The sequence below is a fragment of the Phyllostomus discolor genome, chromosome 12, assembly GCF_004126475.2.
Source record: "Phyllostomus discolor isolate MPI-MPIP mPhyDis1 chromosome 12, mPhyDis1.pri.v3, whole genome shotgun sequence".
In the NCBI taxonomy this organism is placed as follows: domain Eukaryota; kingdom Metazoa; phylum Chordata; class Mammalia; order Chiroptera; family Phyllostomidae; genus Phyllostomus; species Phyllostomus discolor.
This window is the reverse complement of record NC_040914.2, coordinates 15,820,473-15,839,146: the sequence shown is the minus strand read 5'-3', so window position 1 is coordinate 15,839,146 and position 18,674 is coordinate 15,820,473. Positions and strand designations below refer to the sequence as shown.

At 43.3% G+C, this 18,674-nt stretch overlaps 1 protein-coding gene across 1 annotated transcript; it reads right to left on the bottom strand.

The window, feature by feature from the left end:
* Positions 1-846: 846 nt before the first annotated feature.
* On the bottom strand, positions 847-16,721 carry LOC114511414 (zinc finger protein 2 homolog). Its single transcript, XM_028530109.2, has 3 exons — positions 16,559-16,721; positions 11,089-11,215; positions 847-4,263 (listed from the first exon to the last, which is right to left on the bottom strand). Exons 1-3 carry the CDS (start codon positions 16,571-16,573, stop codon positions 1,973-1,975), a joined length of 2,433 nt encoding a protein of 810 aa, XP_028385910.2. The 5' UTR covers positions 16,574-16,721; the 3' UTR covers positions 847-1,972.
* Positions 16,722-18,674: the final 1,953 nt, after the last annotated feature.

The following is an 18,674-nucleotide window of genomic DNA, read 5'->3' as shown; positions in this document are numbered from 1 at the left end:
TTCTTTTTCTTAGATAAGTCCCTTTAACATTTCATAAAATAAGGGCTTCATGATGATGGAGTCCTTTCACCTGACCTTCTCTGAGAAGCACTTTATCTGCTCTCCCATTCTAAATGAATGCTGTGCTGGATAGAGCCATCTTGGATGTAGGTCCTTGCCTTTCATGACGTGGAATACTTCTTTCCAGCCCCTTCTTGCCTGCAAGGTCTCTTTTCAGAAATCAGCTGACAGTCTGATGGGAACTCCTTTGTAGGTGACTGTCCCCTTATTTCTTGCTGCTTCTAGAATTCTCTCCTTCATTTTAATCTTGGCTAATGTAATTATGATGTGCCTTGGTGTGTTCCTCCTTCAGTCCAACTGATTTCGGACTCTCTGACCTTCCTGGACGACTATTTCATTTGCCAGATTGGGTAAGTTCTCTTTTATTATTTGTTCAAATAAGTTTGCCATGTGTTGCACTTCCTCTTCCCCTTCTTGTACCCCTATAATTTGGATGTTGGAATGTTTCAAGATGTCCTGGAGGTTCCGAAGCCTCTCCTCATTTGTTTGTATTCTTATTTCTTCATTCTATTCTGATTGTATGTGTTTTTCTTCCTTCCTTCAGGTACACTCCATTGATGTGAGTCCCAGGTTTTTCCCATCACTGTTTCCCTGTGCATTTTTCTTCATTTCATTTAGTGTAGCCTTCATTTTTTCATCTACTTTGCGACCAAAGTCAACCAACTCTCTGAGCATCCTGATTACCAGTGCTTTGAACTGTGCACCTGATAGGTTGGCTATCTCTTGGCAGCTTAAACGTATTGGCTCTGGGGTTTGATGTGTTCTCCATTTGAGCCATTTTTTTGCGGGGTGGGGTGTGCTCATGCCTGTTACCTAGTGAGGGGGCGGAGCTGTAGGTGTTCACCAGGGGAGGGCAAACCACTTGCTGGGTTGACGCAGTATGTGGGGTTGGGATCAAAGGACGAACAATAACACTTGCTGTACTGTGTGTCATATTTCAGTCTCCTCTGCTGCTTCCCACAAGCAAATTGGGCCCTTCTGGTGCTGGCTGCCTGGTGGGTGGGCTTCTGTAAGTTCTGGGACCCTGTGGTCTCTCCAATGAACTCTCCTGTGAGTCTGGGAGTCTCTCTTGGCACCTCAACCTCCACAACTGTTTTCAATCAGTGCTTTTAGGCTTTATTTCCTGGAACTGGGGCCCTGGGTTGCGTGTTTTGTCTCCCTGCCCTTTTCACCTGGTTTATCTGCACCTGAATGTCTCACTGAGGGCAGGCAGCTCCCTCCTGCGCCTCACTGGGTCTGCTAGTTGCCTCCCTGCGCCTGGGCCTTGGGTCTGCCACCAGGGTCTGCTAGCGGCCGCCTGCGGCCTGCGTGCCCACATCTGCCACCCACCGGTTTTCCTGCTGCAACCCCTCTTGGCACGCCTCTGACTCCGCCCCTCTTACCAGTCTAGATAAATGCTTGTTGGGACTTCCCTACAATTCCATTTTGTCTGTTCTGGTTGTTTTTCTGTTTCTAAATTCTCGTTGTCCTTAATATTGGTTATACGAGGAGGCAAAGTGTGTCCACCTACCCCTCCACCTTGGCTGGAAGTCATGATGAATTCTTAACACACAATATTTTATAGACACTCGGCTGTGTAAATTTTCTCATGAAACGTAGAAATCTAAGCTCTGAGGAAAACTTTTATCACACATCTATCAGGTGTGATGAGCTTACCAATACCATATACTCTCTGAAAAAGGTGCAGACATGAAAGTCTCACTAAAGCCCTTACCACAACCAAAATGTATGTCCAGTGCTACACAGTATGGACTCTACAATCTGCTTGAAGACTTAAAATCAGGCAGAAGCTTCCTCCAGATTTGCCACATTTAAACGGTATTTAAATATGTGGAACTCTTGATGAGCTTCAAGAGCTAAGATGCAACTGAAGCTCTTACCACACACAGCCCATTTGTTGGGTTTCTCTCAATTATGGACTGCTGATGATCTCGAAGACTGGAGGTATGACTGAAGGTTTTCCCAGACATGGCACATTTGTAGGCCTCTCTGAAGTATGGACTGCCTGGTGAACTTTAAGATCTGAACTCCGACTGAAGCTCTTCCCGCACACAGCACATTTGTAGGGTTTCTCTCCAGTGTGAACCGGCTGATGAAATGTAAGTCCTGAACGCCAACTGAAACACTTCCCACACACAGCACATTCATAGGGTTTCTCTCCAGTGTGGACTCGCTGATGAACTTGAAGTTGTGAACTCCAACTGAAACTCTTCCCACACATAGCACATGTGTAGGGTTTCTCTCCAGTGTGGATTTGCTGATGAATTTGAAGCCCGAAATTCTGAGTGAAGCTCTCATCACACGCAACACATTTGTAGGGTTTCTGTGCAATATGGACTTGTTGATGAAGTTGAAGTCCAGACCTCTGACTGAAGCTTTTCGCACACATAGCACATTTGTAGGGTTTCTCTCCAGTGTGGACACGCCGATGAGCTTGAAGATAGGACATACGAATAAATCTCCTGCCACACAAATCACAATTATAGGGTTTTTCTCCAGTGTGGTTTCGCTGATGAATTTGAAGCCCGCATTTGTGAGTGAAGCTCTTACCACACACAGTACATCTGTAGGGTTTCTCTGCAGTATGGACTCGCTGGTGAACTTGAACTCCAGACCTCTGACTGAAGCTTTTCCCACACAGAGAACATTTGTAGGGTTTCTCTCCAGTGTGAACTCGCTGATGTACTTGAAGTTTTGAACTCTGACTGAAGCTCTTCCCACACACAGCACATTTGAAGGGTTTCTCTCCAGTGTGCACTCGCTGATGATCTTGAAGATGTGAACGCCTAAAGAAGCTCTTAACACACACAGCACATTTGTAGGGTTTCTCGCCAGTGTGCACTCGCTGATGAACTTGGAGATATGAACTCTCACTGAAGCTCTTCCCACACACACCACATTTGAAGGGTTTCTCTCCAGTGTGATTTCGCTTATGAACTTGAAGGTGTGAACTTCTACTGAAGCTCTTCCCACACACAGGACATTTGTAGGGTTTCTCTCCAGTGTGCACTCGCTGATGCTCTAGAAGATATGAACTCCGAGCAAATCTCCTACTACACACAGCACATTCATAGGGTTTCTCTCCAGTGTGAAGTTGCTGATGAACTTGAAGTTTTGAACTCTGTCTGAAGCTCTTCCCACATACAGCACATTTGTAGGGTTTCTCTCCTGTGTGCACTCGCTGATGAACTTGTAGATATGAACTCTGACTGAAGCTCTTCCCACACACAGGACATTTGAAGGGTTTCTCTCCAGTGTGATTTCGCTTATGAACTTGAAGGTGTGAATTCCGACTGAAGCTCTTCCCACACACAGGACATTTGTAGGGTTTCTCTCCCGTGTGGATTCGGTGATGAATTTGAAGATGTGAACTCCCACTGAAGCTTTTCCCACACTCACCACACTTGTACTTTTTCTCTCCCATATGGACTTGCTGATCAATTTTCTGATATGAACTCTGACTCATGTCCTCACCACACTCATCACTCCTTTTGCATTTCTCTTCTGTGTGAACACTTTGAGAAGTGCAAAGCTCCAAGCTATAACTCTCACCCTCCCCAAACTCACGATGTATATGAGTTTCTGTTCGCAGGTGCATTTGCTGATGAAATTCAACACTGGGGCTAAAGCTCATGCCTTTCACATTTTCGGTAGAAGTGTGCTCTTCTGAGTGGATTACACTATGCTGCAATGATTTCTTCGAGAAGTCTTTCAGACAATTATTGTGGCTATAAGGCGTCTCCCTTTTCCTCATTTTCTGATCATCACTGTGAAGACCAGAGGTCCTTCTCCTGTCACAGTGCTCACACTCTAACACTTTACATCTGCCGTCACCCTCCTGCCACCTACTCGGATCATTCTGTGACCATCTCAAATACACTTTATTCTGGCAATTGTGGTTGGTCTTCATGGGAAACTCTTCTTTCCTTATAGTGTTGAAACTCTGAACTTCCCCTTGAGGCTTTCTTACATATTTCTCGCCTTCTGAAACCTGAGTAGATTCTCCTGCACACAACTGACAGGTGGAATCACCTTGTTTTAGCAAATCCAAAACCTTGCTTCCCAGGTTGATTATCAAGTCTTGATTTCTGGTTAACTTACTCAGAAGTTGGTCCCATATTTGCCAGCACACAAGGTCTTCATGAAAAATGTACCTTAAAGCAACTTCATGAACAGTGTCTATCTCATTTTGATTCCAGTGTCCTGGAAAAATAAGGAGAATACAAACATGACAAGTAGGACGAGCAAATGTCTTCTCACACATAAAAAATATCTCATAGGTCAACCACACTGGAAGACTTTATTCAATCAGCTTGGCTTTCACCATAGGCTTTCTCATGAGTAAGGAAACAAAGAGGTGATGAGTAAGCTCCAGTCCACTCAGTGTTAAGGTGACTGATTTGGAACTATACCAAGACTTATGTAACAGCTCAAAAAGTAGAAATACACGACTACAGACCAGGTGATGTTCTCAGCAAAATGGTGAATGTTCTAAGTAGAACAAACTAGAAAACTCATGCCCTGACTCATACTCTTATGGGAGTAAAATGTCCCACGATAATTGCTGTCATTTAATTTGGCTGCATGCTCCGATGAAGATCAATGACTAACAACATATTCCAGGTTTTGCACACTAATATCCATTTCTACATATAAAACTATGCCATGGTAACCAGCATACAGAACAGTGTCCAATGATCCTGCCTGCTGATGTCCATATGGTATCAAATGCCTTCCTGCAATGCCTCAAGATTACCCTGGTAAGCTAAAACAATATGGCAAAAGTGCCATTTCCAGGTGGCTCATCTGGTTGGAGTATCATCCCATATACCGAGATGCTGTGGGTTCGATCCCCACTCAGGGCACATACTGGAGGCAATGCAACAGTGTTTCTTTCTCTCTCCCTAAAATCAATAAATGTATTCTCTTTGGAGGTTTGTAAAATCTGCAGAAGTGAGAGTACATCATTTCCAATCTTGGGTCATAAAAGATATTGTGGTTTCTCCTTCCAATCTCTTGGGTGGAGAAACCCGCTGCCATGCCATGCTTTGAGGACAGCCAGGAAGCCCACAGGACAGGCCTGCTGGGAAGGAACTGAGGCCTTCTGCTAACACCCATGTGAACGAGTCCATCCTGGAAGCCAATGCTTCAGTGCCATTAAGCCTGCAAAGACATGAAGCTCTCGTGGACTCCTTGACTTCAACTTGATGAGATCCTGACCCACAATCATCCACCTAAACTGCCTCCAGGTTTCTGACTGAAAGAAATATAAATACATGTTTGTTCTTGTTAGCTGCTAAGTTTAAGAGTAGATTGTTACACAGGTAGAGATAGCTGCTGAAAGTACCACAAAAATTATAATTAGGGAAGATGTTCACCAGATGGCTACCAATGTTCTTAAATAATTCTTCAGCCACACTGGCTTTTTCTTCCAGTTGTGGGCTGTTTCCAGAAGGAGTGAAGACAGTGAGAGCCAACTAGCACCGTTCTCTTGATCAGTTGTTTATAGGACTCCTGGATGGAAAAGAAGCCCTGTACTGTTAGCATCTGTGCAGTGTAACAAGGCCGCAAGGATATTCATGACAAGTGGAGCAAGGCAAAGAGATGGAGAGAGAACACACAAAATCTGGGGCTGTTCACATGTTGCCAAAAGAACTTTTAAAAAGGGACATGTAGGTACAAACGCTATAAGATTCCTTCAGTTTTCCAAGGGGTGTAAGTTACAGAGGTGCATCATAGTCACGAGTCTTCAATGAGCAGTTGAAGTTGTGTGTAGTTGAGATGTGTGTTTGTAAATGTTATCTCAGTAAAAGGAACTGAAATATAAAGTTGTTTTACTCCCTGAAAACTCATGAAGGTGTTCTGCAGTTTTTTGTGTATAATTCAATAATAAAGTGGCCCTCAATTGCAAAATAAAGGACTTATTAAAAAACACAAAACAGACGTGACCAGGGAATTCAGTAGGTAGACTGTTGTTCCAAAATGAAGGTTGAGGGTTCAATCCCCACTGAGGGCACATACAAGAATCAACCAATGAATTCATACATAAGGAACAACAAATTAATGTCTTAATGTCTATCTCCTTCTCAAGTCAACCAATAAATAAATAGCAGCAAAACAACAAAATTTCCTCTCCTTAAACAAAAACAACATCAAAAACACCTAACATGCTCAGGCTGGGTTGCTCAACTGGTTGGAGTGACATCCTGAAACAGACAGGTAGTGTGTGGGATTGATTCCCAGTCAGAACACATACCAAGCTTGAGGGCTAAATCCTCAATTCATGACCCGGGTATGCATGGGAGGCCACTGATTGATTCTTCGCTCTGTCATCGATGTTTCACACTCCAAAAGCAATGAAAAAATGTCTTTGGGTGAGGATTTTTAAAAAAGGGGGGGGGGAGGGGCAAAGCACTTGGAAAGCTTCCTGGTAAGAAAAAAACAGACACCAGTTGGAACTGGGTTCAGAATTCCTAAGGGAGGCAAGTGTGTGCAAAAAAAAAGGGCCAATAAATGGAGCTGGCATCCAGCCTTCCTGAAGGTTTTGCACAGAACATTCCTGCAGCAGGAAGACACCAGAACACAAATGACACTAGGGAAGAAAAAACTCTCCCCCACTATTCACAGCAAGCAGAGCCTCATCCAGATTTTCCTGGGGATTCTGTCTGATCCACTTCTTGATTTTTGGTACTTATATCCCATAGGGATGACTATAATGACTATTTCAGGCTGGGTTTACCTGAGGGATGTACATAGTAGAGATAAATGTAGGACAGAGGGAGTGAATAAAGGGACAATGAGGGAAAGCTGGAGAAAAGAGGCTCTCAGGGAGGATGTGACGGGTAAATGGATGCAGCAGAGCTCACAATGGCAACACAGAGACCACTGGTTAGCATAAGCTGTGAGGGAGCATTCTCCCTGCCACTGAAATGGGACACCAATCCATCCGACCATCCATCTGTCCATCCATCCATCCATTAATTAATTCCCTCTTTCATCAAACAAGCGGTGAATGAACAAACCCTATCCATTAAGTCTGTCAGAGGCACCCGGTAAACAGCAATAAAGAAAACAGTTACAACTCTGGATCTCCCAATGTTACACACTAATGGGGAGAGAGGGCATAAACGAGTAAACAAAATATAATCCATTACTACATCAGCTGACAACTAATGATGAGTCAGAAAACAAGGCAGAGGAAGGGGCTTCAGTTTTGAAGCAGACTGGTCAGAGCAGGCGTCTGTGATGAGATCACATCGGAGCAGACACAGCAGAGGCGGGAAGCAAGAAAGCTCACTGGGCAGAACATGGACGAGCAAGTGAGAGGACATGAGGCAGACGCACAGTCTGTAGGTCAGAAACAGAGGAAGCACCAAAACAGTGTCACGGGAAGGCTGAGGACAGGAAACCTGAACAGAGAGGGCATGGGTGGCCAGATCAGGCACAACCCTGGGGGCCACATGAAGGATGTCAGACTGTATGAGTGGGATGGGACGGCCTGCAAGGGCAAATAGAGAAGTGACCTGACCTGCCTGCTGTTGGAGAACAGACCACAGGAAGGCACACGCACAAGCAGGAGGCAGTGAGAAGCTGTTGTGAGGAAGTGGAGTCAGGAAAGCTGGAGGCTTGGGCCAGGGTGGCCAACCTGGTGGCAGAAAGAAGGATAGCACCTGGCTTGTGCCCTGGGAGGACTTGCAGCTGCCTGCTTCTCAAGTGAACACCCACCTCCTTGGGGTCCATCTCTGTCATCTAAAGCTTCTCCTCTCTCCACAAGGGTAATATCCTATCCAATTTAAACAACTGTTATCCTGTGAAAAATAATTGCTGGATACATTTAAAACATTTTTGAATTACATTACTATGACCGTCATGTGCTCTAAGGAAGTATTACTCCAAACTCCGACTGCAACCTGCTGTTAACCAATACAACAGGGGATCAAATGATTATCCTTTATGGATTTAATCACCATTTTGGTTGCACGAATGCAGTCCCTACAAGGAACTTTACTCTATTTTATTCCATACAATAATGATGTAACTTACCAACCCATTTTAACAGCAAGATATCGAAACTGCAATTTCCAAAAACCAGAAAACATAAAGACAACACATCCAATAGCAATTAGGAAATGTACATCTCCAGGTTTGGGGACATATTTCAAGAGTCTGAAACTCTTAAACATTTGAAACCAAAATACTCCTTGGAACTACAGGGAAGATGGCGGCATAGCAAAGCACACCTCACGTCCTCTTACAACCTCTTACAAAGTTTCAACGAAATAATAAAACAAACATTACTCAGAATCATCAGCAACTGAGTTGAATGCAAAGTCTGACAACCACAAATTAAAGAAACAACATCCATCAGACTGGTAGAAGGGGTGGGGATTTGAAAAGGACTCCTCCCACATAAACATGGGAGGGACAAAATGATTACGACACCAATCATGGGGGTAAGGATCCCACTCTAGGCGCCTCTGGCAGCGTTCCTCTGCCAGGAAAATAAGATCCTGTAACTTCCAGATGCAAAACCCACCAGGGATTGAGTTGGTAGAAAAACTGCTGGATCCCCAATCAGTTCCTCTTCAAGAACCCACACATGACCTTACTCTATCAACTCCCTCTGAGATCTGCCAGTGGGGTAGCAGACTCAAAGGCACCACAGGAATACAGGGACGAATGGAAGTGTCTGGCATCAAGGCAAGACCCACGCCACAGATTTTCCCCCACAACAGAATGGTGGGGAGGCAGCAGGCAGGTGCCATATCACAGACTCCATCAACCTGACTAACACTGTTTGCCCTGCCCTGAAGATCCCCAGAGCCTCCCTCCTTCCCAACTTACTTACAACTATTAACAGTAACTGTTTCATGTGAATGGCTCCTCTTGGCTCATCCTTCACAACTTCCTAAATCCCTTAAAACATGCAAGTACTATCTTCAGTGAACCCTAGCCCCAGTCCTTTTTGCTAAGAGCCTCAGGCACAGCAGCAATCAGCCTAAATTTACGGCTTGGCTTTGCCTTGGAGTCTCCAAGTCCAACACAAGTAGTAGGCATCTCAGTCTGTTCTACAGTTCAGGCAGGGTGACCCAAGGAAAAACACAGGAGCAGACTGACCTTGGCATACATCACCTAGGAAAACCCAGGGTCAGCACAACCAGTGCACAGCTATAGACTGTGTGGGCGCACCAACACCCTGCCCCTACACAGCTGGTACTCCACAAGTGCAGATGTTCATGGTCAGTGGTCATGACCAAGCCTTGCCCAGGGCTGGCCTGGGTAAATCCCTACGATTGACTCGCAACAACAACCAAGGCTCAAATACAAGACCAGGGTGTACTCAGTCCTCATGAAGGGTGCATCTCAAGTAGCTAGCTGGGTGATAAGGGGGACTGTGCTATTGGACCCTAAAGGACACCTACTGCATAGGGCATAACACTAGGATAGTGAGTTACAGCAGGTCTACCTAATGCACAAAAACAAACAGGGAGGCTGCCAAAATCAGGAGACAAAGAATCATGACCTAAATGAATGAACAGCTCAAAACTTCACAAAAAGAAGTAAACAAAATAGAGATAAGCAATCTAACAGATGCAGAGAAGAAAACGCTGGTTATAAGGATGCTCAAGAAACTTACTGAGGACCCCAACAGCATAAAAAAGATCCAGGCAGACTGATCATACAGTAATTGAAACACAGAACAATTTACAGTGTAACAACAATAGAGTAGATGAAGCTGAGGATCAAGTCAATGATTTGGAACATAAGGGAGCAAAACAACCAATCAAACAAGATGAGAAAGGAATCGAAAAAAATGAGGACAGCATAAGGAGCCTCTAGGACCAACCACCTCAAGTATTCCAACATTTCCATCATACGGGTACCAGAAAGAGAAGAGAAACACCAAGAAACTGCAAAACTATTTGGGGAAAAGGGAAGTAAACTCCCCTAATTTGGTGAGGGAAATAGACATGCAAGACCAGGAAACAGAGATAATGCCAACCAAAATGGAAGTGAAGAGGCCCCCTTCAAGAACATCCTATATGAAAATACCAAAGGTTAAAGATAAAGAAAGAATCTTTTTTTTTTAGATTTTATTTTATTTATTTTTAGAGAGCGGAGGGAGGAGAAAGAAAGAGAGAGAGAGAGAGAGAGAGAGAGAGAAACATCAATGTGGGATTTCTGGGGGTCATGGCCTGCAACCCAGGCATGTACCCTGACTGGGAATAGAACCTGCGACACTTTGGTTCGCAGCCCACGCTCAATCCACTGAGCTACGCCAGCCAGGGCTTAAAAAAAGAATCTTAAAAGCAGCAAGAAAAAAGCAGTTAAGCTACCTCTGGCAGAGTTCCCATAAGACTTTCAGCTGGTTTCTCAAAAGAAACTTTGGAGGCTACACATGATTGGCAAAAATATTCAGAGTCATGAAAAGCAAAGAACTACAGCAAAGCGTGCTCTGCCCAGCAAAGCCATCATTTAAAATGGAGGGGCAGATAAAGAGCTTCCCTGAGAAGAAGAAATTAAAGGAGTTCATCATCACCAAGCCTCTCTTACAGGAAATGTTAAGGGGATTAAGAAAAAGATCAAAACTATGAACAATAAAAAGGCAAAAAATACATTATCAATCAATAATTGACTCTAAAAAACAAATTAAGTAGCCCTGGCTGGTATGGTTCGGTGGATTCAGTGCCAGCTTCAAAATCAGGGGGTTGCTACTTCCATTCCAGGTCTGGGGCAAATGCCTGAGATGTGGTCCCGGCCACTAGTGTGGGGTGTAAATAGGTAGTTCAAGAACAGCCATGAGATGCAAAGTACAGTATCGGAGAGGAGTAGCCAAAGAACCTTTACACATGACCCACAGATGTAAACAATGGTATGGCATAGCCTGAGAGACTGGTGGTGCTTAGTGGATGGAGGAACGGGAGAAAACTTGGGGTAACTGCAAGAGCACAATCAATAAAACATAATTTCCAAAGATAAAATACTCTTGTGAGGTGACATTCAGGTAGAGGGGGCACCTGTCCTCACCCACAGAGATCAGGTTCCTGAGGTTCTCCAGGGTCACGTCTTGGTACAGCTTCCTTTGGGAAGGGTCCAGCAGCCCCAGCTCCTCCTCGGTGAAGACCACAGCCACATCCTTGAACATCACGGCCTCCTACAACACCAAACACAGACAATTTCAATGTCACAACCAACCTCCGCAGGGATAAGGGCAGCACTGAGTGGGCAGGGAGAATGGGTGGGAAGTGACTCTGGATGCTGTGGGGCTTCAGTCTCCTTTAGGTATTTTCCTCCTGTTCTCAATCCAGCACATCAATTTCATATATTAATTTCCCAAGTCCCATGAAAATATGTGCAATTAAAGAATAATTCCTGTAAACTTCATTTGGTGTCATTTGGGGGTATTCCTACAGTAAGCACCCTGGAACTGTTAACTCTTGAATCATGGGAGCTATACACTCTATGTGCTGATTAATGCTACCAAATTGTTCCAGAATTGTTAGGACAATTACCCCGAAGAGGGTCTAGTAGTGTTTATCTTTCCTTTCATGCTCATGCATTCCCTGAGCCTGGGTACTGTTCACTTTGTTAAAATTTGACAAACCAATAGGTCACCCCTCCTCAGGAGCTATGACATTGACCCTCTGTGCTCTCAAGGCACATACCACCTATCTGTGACACTACTGATGACAGCATTCAAAGTGTCAAGGTGTACAGATTTCCCTGAAAGAATCCTTTGGTTTAAATCTCAAAGCTGTGTGCCCCTCCCAAGCTGCATGATCTTTGATATTTATATCAAAAACCCTTCATCTATTTCCTCATCTGTGCGATGCTGCTCATCACAGCAAATTCTTATACATACCAATGAATGAATAGACATAAACTGTACATGTACATAAACTAGACATGTAACTTCCTGTACAACTCAGAAGCCAGTACTCACATGTGGCTATGGAAATACAAGGTTAAAATTACATAAAATTACCAATTCTCTCCCATGGTTGCTGCAGAACATTTCAAAAGCTCCAGAGCCACATGTGGCCTGTGGCTACCATGTTACACAGCACAATACAGAACATGTCAATCATGGCAGAAGTTCTGCTGCACAGCGCTGCCTCAGAGGCGGTACACCTGGCACACAGGAGGTCCTGGATGAGTGTCAGCTGTTCTCAATGTGATTGGTATGGTAAGGGCAGGATTACATTTGTATACTTAGTCACTTCTATTTTCTTCTCATGTTTGCATGATACATCCCCCCCCCTTTATTTGTAACCTGCTTGTATCATACATTTAAAGTGAGTTTATTGTAACATATTGTTGGGTCACTTTATTTGTCTTCATCTGAGGATACTTTATTCATTGGTTTTATAGAGACAGAGAGGGAGGAAGGGGCGGGGAGAAAGTGAAACATCAATACGAGAGAAAACTTCCATCAGTTGTCTTCCATACACAGTTTGACTTGGGGCTAAACTGACAACATGATGATGTGACCTGACCACGAATGAAACCTGCAACCGTTCAGTGTGGGACAATGCTCCAACCAAGCCACACTGGCCAGGGCACGCTGAGTCATATTTTTCTAATCACAATGGCAGTCCCTGTATTTTAATGGGCATATTAGGCCATTTACACTTAATGAATACTTATGTTAGGACTTGAGTCTGCCATTTTATTTTTATTTCTTTTCCCTTATTTTCTTGTGTGTTACTTGAGCATTTCTAAAATTGCAGTTTGATATCTCTATAATGTCTTAGAGGATATCTTTGTAGAATTTTAGTGGTTGCCATAATTATTGCAGTACTTATACATAACTTAACAGTATATTGTTGTTATGTTACCAGTTCCAATGAAAAGTACAAATCTTACTTCTCTTTAAGTGACTTTACCTTACCACACTTATAACTGTCTTATATGCAGGAGATTAACATCTCTCTCACACATTGATGTTTCTCTCCCCTTTCTGTCCTTTCTCCTCACTCTAAAAGAAATAAAAACATCTAAAGAATACATTAGAAATTCCTATGATTTTTGCTTCATTCATTTAGCTATTCTTTTAGCAAAAGTCCACTAGTGACAAATACACTTGATTTCCTTCATCTACAAATACCCTGATTTCCCCTTTAATCCCAAAGGATATTCTTACTGCACAGAGAATTCCAAGTTGAATGTGCTTTTCATTCAGCACTTGGAAAATACTCTACTTCTTTCTGATAAGAAATTCAATGCCATACGAATTGTTTTTCCCTTACTGCATCAAGGTTTTTGTCTTTCTTGTTAGTTTTCAGAAGTTTACTATACAATGTCTTGGTGTGATTGCTTTGGGTTCCTCCACCCTGAGTCACTTAATTTCATGAATCTGTAGGTTTATTTCTGTTGCAAATTATGGATATTTTCCACCATATTTCTTCAAGAACTTGTTCAGTCCCACCATCTTTCTCCTATCCTTCTAGGACCAAGATAACAGTAATATTAGACCCTTTGTTATACAACCATGGATCCCTGAGGTCCCGATTAGTTTTCCTCAGTCTATTTTTCTCTTTTATTCATATTAAATAATTTCTATTAGTCTATCAAGGGCTTTCCTCTTTCCCTTCATTCTGCTCTTGAGTCCATTATTTTGGTCTTTTACATTTCATTTACTTTATTTTTCAGTTCTAAAATCTCTATTTGGTTCTACTTTATATTTTCTATTGCTTTCCTAAGATTTTCTGGTTTTCATTTCATGTCTCTGTGTGCTTGCTCAAATACTTTTATAATAGCTTTTTTGAAATCCTTCTCAGATGCCCTTCCTGGGTGGCTCAGCTGCTTCGAGTGCCCTCCCATACACCAAGACGTTGAGGGTTTGATCCTGTCAGGGTATGTGCAGGAGGGCTAGAAACCAATGTTTAAAATGGGCAAATGACTTCAACAAATTTCACAAAGGATATATAGATGGTGAAATAGCACATGGAAAAGTATTCAACATCATTTTTATCAGGGAAATACAAATTATAATCACAATGAGATGTCCTTTCCTTAGAACTGATGAAATAAAAACAATCTACATCAAACAATGGAAAGACATGAAGCAACTGAAACTCTCAGATGCTGTGGGGGCAGTAAAATGGTGCCACCCATTTGGACAACTGTATGCATTTATCTACCCTACAAGGTCAGTCATTTCACTTCTAGATTTAAACCCAAGTGACATGAAAATACACGTGCACAAGAAGACGTGTACAAGAATGCTACTCACAGGACTTTGATGTATAACAGTCAAAAGCTGTAAAACAACCCCAATCTTCTTCAAAAGGAGAATTCTGTCTTTCCAAAAGATGACTGTCATATATTCAGAAAATCTAATACAACTCAACAATAAAAAGAGACAACACATTGATACACACAACATAGACTGATCTTGAAAACACTGTGCTCAGTGGAAGAAGACAGGTACAAGATTATATGCTGTACAGACTCATTACGTACATTTTATTTAAAAACAAGTCAACTAATCATGTGATGACAGATCAGAATAGCAGATGCCTCCCAGGAGGAAAAAAATGACTTGAAAGGCACAGGAGAGAACTTTGAGGGGTAACAGAAATGTTCTATTTCTGGTTTTGGGTGGTGGGCTAATGTAATCATTCAACTTTTAATACAGGGTATACCTCTAGTACTGACTTTTCACCTAAAATCTGTAATTTTAGTAAGTAAATTATATTTTATTTGTAAAAGCCCATGCAAAAGTTTGAGAATAAAAACAAAATTTATTCACAGGCACAGTGGTGTATATGCCTGTTTGTAGCTGCTGAAAGGTGCACAAAAAATAGAACCCCTTCTGAGACAATGTGTGGTTGTGCAAAGAGGGGCCCCTCCTCAAGCTCCAACCACACTTCCCACCCTGTGGAACACAGTGAAGGTCATCTGTGAGTGAACTGTGAGACCTCGGGAGCCTGACCAGCTCTTTGGCCAAGGTATTATTTTCAGATGTGGGCCCAGAGTATAAACATACGCAGAGAAAACAGCCAGTGCTTTGATCTCACAGAGCTTGCAAACAAGCACCCTGCATGTTCTGTCTGCTTTCTTTTCTGTACTGTATTTACCCCTGAGCTGCGAAAGCCTGGGCTCAGGTAATTTCACCGGCCCGCCAGGTATGCACTTCAAGTCCTAATGAACCCTTGTCTTTCACAGCCACTGTTCTTGGTTCCTTCTTTGGAGTGGGCAAGCAATTTGCATAGCAAAGTACATAAAAGCATGGTGAATCACAAAAAACTCAACTGATAATACTACGTGAAAAAAGATTCAAAAACGAACATATGCTGTGGTTGTAAGTATATAAAATATAATATGGGGAAAACAGCTGACTTAGTGGTACAATAATGCGGCCTTTAAAACTTTTCTGATACCTTGTATTTTCTCCCCTAGTGATGCGTGGGTCACCGGCCAGCAGTGATCACGAACGCTGTTGAAAGTCAAGAAAAAACATGCACAGAGACAGACCAGTTTCTGTGGAGAAGTAGGGATGGAACGGCCACCCACTCTAGTGGGAAGCGCGCAAATTTACCGTCCAAACCGGCTTTTATTGGGTTTGTTTTTCATAAGAATTCAGGTAAAGCACATTACTCATTGTGAGGAAGTAAGGATCAAAGGATAGGTAACAAGGAACTCTGATGGTCTATTTTGAGTCAGGGTCAAAGAGCTGTAAGACTTTAAGGAACAAACTAACTTCCTCCTTGGACCCTTCTCATTCAGCTGAGAGCATTCTAAACAAAGAAGGTTTCACGGGAATTTACAAGTTCTTTCTTAGGCCTCATCACCCCGGGAATCTGCCCTTTCCAGCACAGGGCTGCACCACCCCATCATTGTTTCAGGCTTAGGTGGAGCAAGGGAAGTAAGGCAGCCAAGAGATTAAGAGATTTTCTTGCAGAGCAGGAGGACTCCGGCTTTGTCAAAGACAAAGGGCAAGAATCCATCACCCTCTTTTGCTGTAGCCCCCGAAGTCCTTCTTTTGGGGGCCTGCCACGTGATCGTGCCTGTCTTAGGTCGTTCCCCCCCTTGGGGAATCTTACCCATCATTGGCTAACCGACCAAGCACTGGGGTCCAGGCAGGGTGAGGTATGAAGGAGCAGAAGTGGAGCTCCTGTCAGGGATAAGCTTGCCTCCTTGCTGGCTTATGGTTCCAAGGGCGTTCCCTTGGCCTTAGCCTTAGCCTAGGTAGGGGTTACAGCTTCTGATACCAGGCAGGGTGGTTCCCAACACCCTAGCACTTGTGAAATGAAGATGATAAAATAAAACCAAAACTAAAAATAGAACTAAAAGCAAAAACAAAAGTAGAACCACTACAAAAGCTGCTAACAGGCACATAAACACCTGTTTTTTATCCTTCTCACAGAAGAGAAAAAAGATGTGTCTAATCTTTGAGAACAGATTTCAACAGGGAAAAATCAGAAAAAGTAATTGGGACAACTGTAACAGAATAAACAACTAAAAAATAGATAAAAGTCAAAACTCCACTCACCCGGAGCTTGGTCATTTTCTCCTGCTCCTTCTGAAGAAGTCCAAGTGTCCTGTGGAAACAGGAGTGGCAAAGGACAGAGAGGACATGAGACACAGGCCCTGGCACACACGGCTGCTCTGTGTGAATTTTTGAAAAGAGACCCCTCCCTCACTCAGTCAGTTTGGCTCGGGTTCGGCCGGCGGCGTTCAAACCAATAGGTGGCAGGTTTGATCCCCAGTCAGGGAATGCCTGGGATACAGGTCAGGGGGCCCCAGGGAATCGATGTTTCTCTCCCACATCAGTGTTTCTCTCCCTCCCCTTCTTCCTCCCTTCCCCTCTCTCTGAAACTAAGTAAAAATCTTAAAAAAAAAAAAAGATAAAAAAGAACCAAACACTATCAACCAGCTGGAGGTAGACTCCTGTCTGGTGATATTACAACTAACCCCACTCTGGAGAGGACAAACAGTGAAATTAAATACTCTACAAACATAATATCTCTGCCCCGGCTGGTGTGACTCAGTGGACTGAGTGCTGCCCTGCAAATCAAAGAGTGTCTCTTCCCATCAGAGCACACGCCTGGGAGGCGGGCCAGGTCTCCAGTAAGGGGGCGCTCCAGAGGCAACCACACACGGACGTTTCTGTCCCTCTCTTTCTTCTTCCCTTCCTCTCTGAAAATAAATAAATTAAATCTTAAAAAAAAAAAAAAAATGACATCACTAGAGCCGGCAGACGAGAAAACGCAAGGGAACGCTAGCACCGACAGACACTCAAACCTAGAACCGCGACCCCTGCCCCGCTGCAACTCCACCACCAGTCGACCTAACGCAAAAATGCCTTCCGCCCTTCCTTCTCCGAGAGCTAGACCGCACCAGCGGGTCCTAGCTAGGAAGACACCAGAGGTTCTGCACTCACTTACTTTCTAGAAGACATAGTACAGTCAGTCGTCTCGCCCTCCCGCAGAGCAGCCCTGGGACTGTACATCGCTCTATCCCCGCGCTGAAAAATCCCCCACCGGAACTACCGCCAGAGCTCCTTCACTGCACAGTGGAAATGGATCAGAAATGCCTGGCGCTTCCGGACTACACTTCCCAGAATCCTCGAAAAGGTAGCGCTTACATTGCGTTGCCACTTTAAAAAAATGCGTAATGGTTCCGTTTTGTCCTTAGATTCTATTTTTTTCTGTTTCTCTTTTTTTAAATATAGCTTATTAATTATGGTATTACAGTTGTTCCATTTTTCCCCTTCACTGTCCTCTGCCCTACTCACCCTCTCCCACCCACATCCCCCCCCCCCCTTTAGTTCATGTCCATGTGTCATAATTTTAAGTTTTTGGATTCTACATTTCCCCTACTATTCTTACCCTCTCCCTATCTATTTTCTACCTACCATCTATGCTACTTACTCTCTGTGCCTTTTCCCCCCTCTCTCCTTCTCCCACTCCCCTATTGATAACCCTCCATGTGATCTCCATTTCTGTGGTTCTGTTCCTCTTCTAGTTGTTTGCTTAGTTTGTTTTTCTTTTTGTTTTAGGTGTGGTTGTTAATAATTGTGAGTTTGTTGTCATTTTACTGTACATGTTTTTTATCTTCTTTTTTATAGATAAGTCCCTTTAACATTTCATATAATAAGGGCTTGGTGATGATGAACTCCTTTAACTTGACCTTATCTGAGAAGCACTTTATTTGCCCTTCCATTCTAAATGAAAGCTATGCTGGATAGAGTCATCTTGGAGGTAGGTACTTGCCTTTCATGACTTGGAATAGTTCTTTCCAGCCCCTTCTTGCCTGTAAGGTCTCTTTTGAGAAATCAGCTGACAGCCTTATGGGCACTCCTTTGGAGGTAACTCATTTTGTCCTGCTGCTTTTATGATTCTCTCCTTATCTTTATTCTTGGGTAATGTAATTATGATGTACCTTGGTGTGTTCCTCCTTGGATCCAACTTTGGAAGTCTCTGAGCTTCGTGGACTTCCTGGAAATCTATTTTCTTAGCCAGAATGGGGAAGTTCTCCTTTATGATTTGTTCAAATAACTTTTCAACTTGCTCTTCCTGTTCTTCTTCTGGTACCCCTATAATTCAGATGTTGGAAAGTTTAAAGATGTCCTGGAGGTTCCTAAGCCTCTCCCTTTTTTGAATTCT

Excerpts from the sequence above, each read along its gene's own strand:
- LOC114511414 (XM_028530109.2), bottom strand. Across the intron at positions 4,264-11,088 it reads CAGGAACCTGATCTCTGTGG|GACACTGGAATCAAAATGAG; the intron begins GTGAGGACAGGT and ends TTATTTTTCCAG.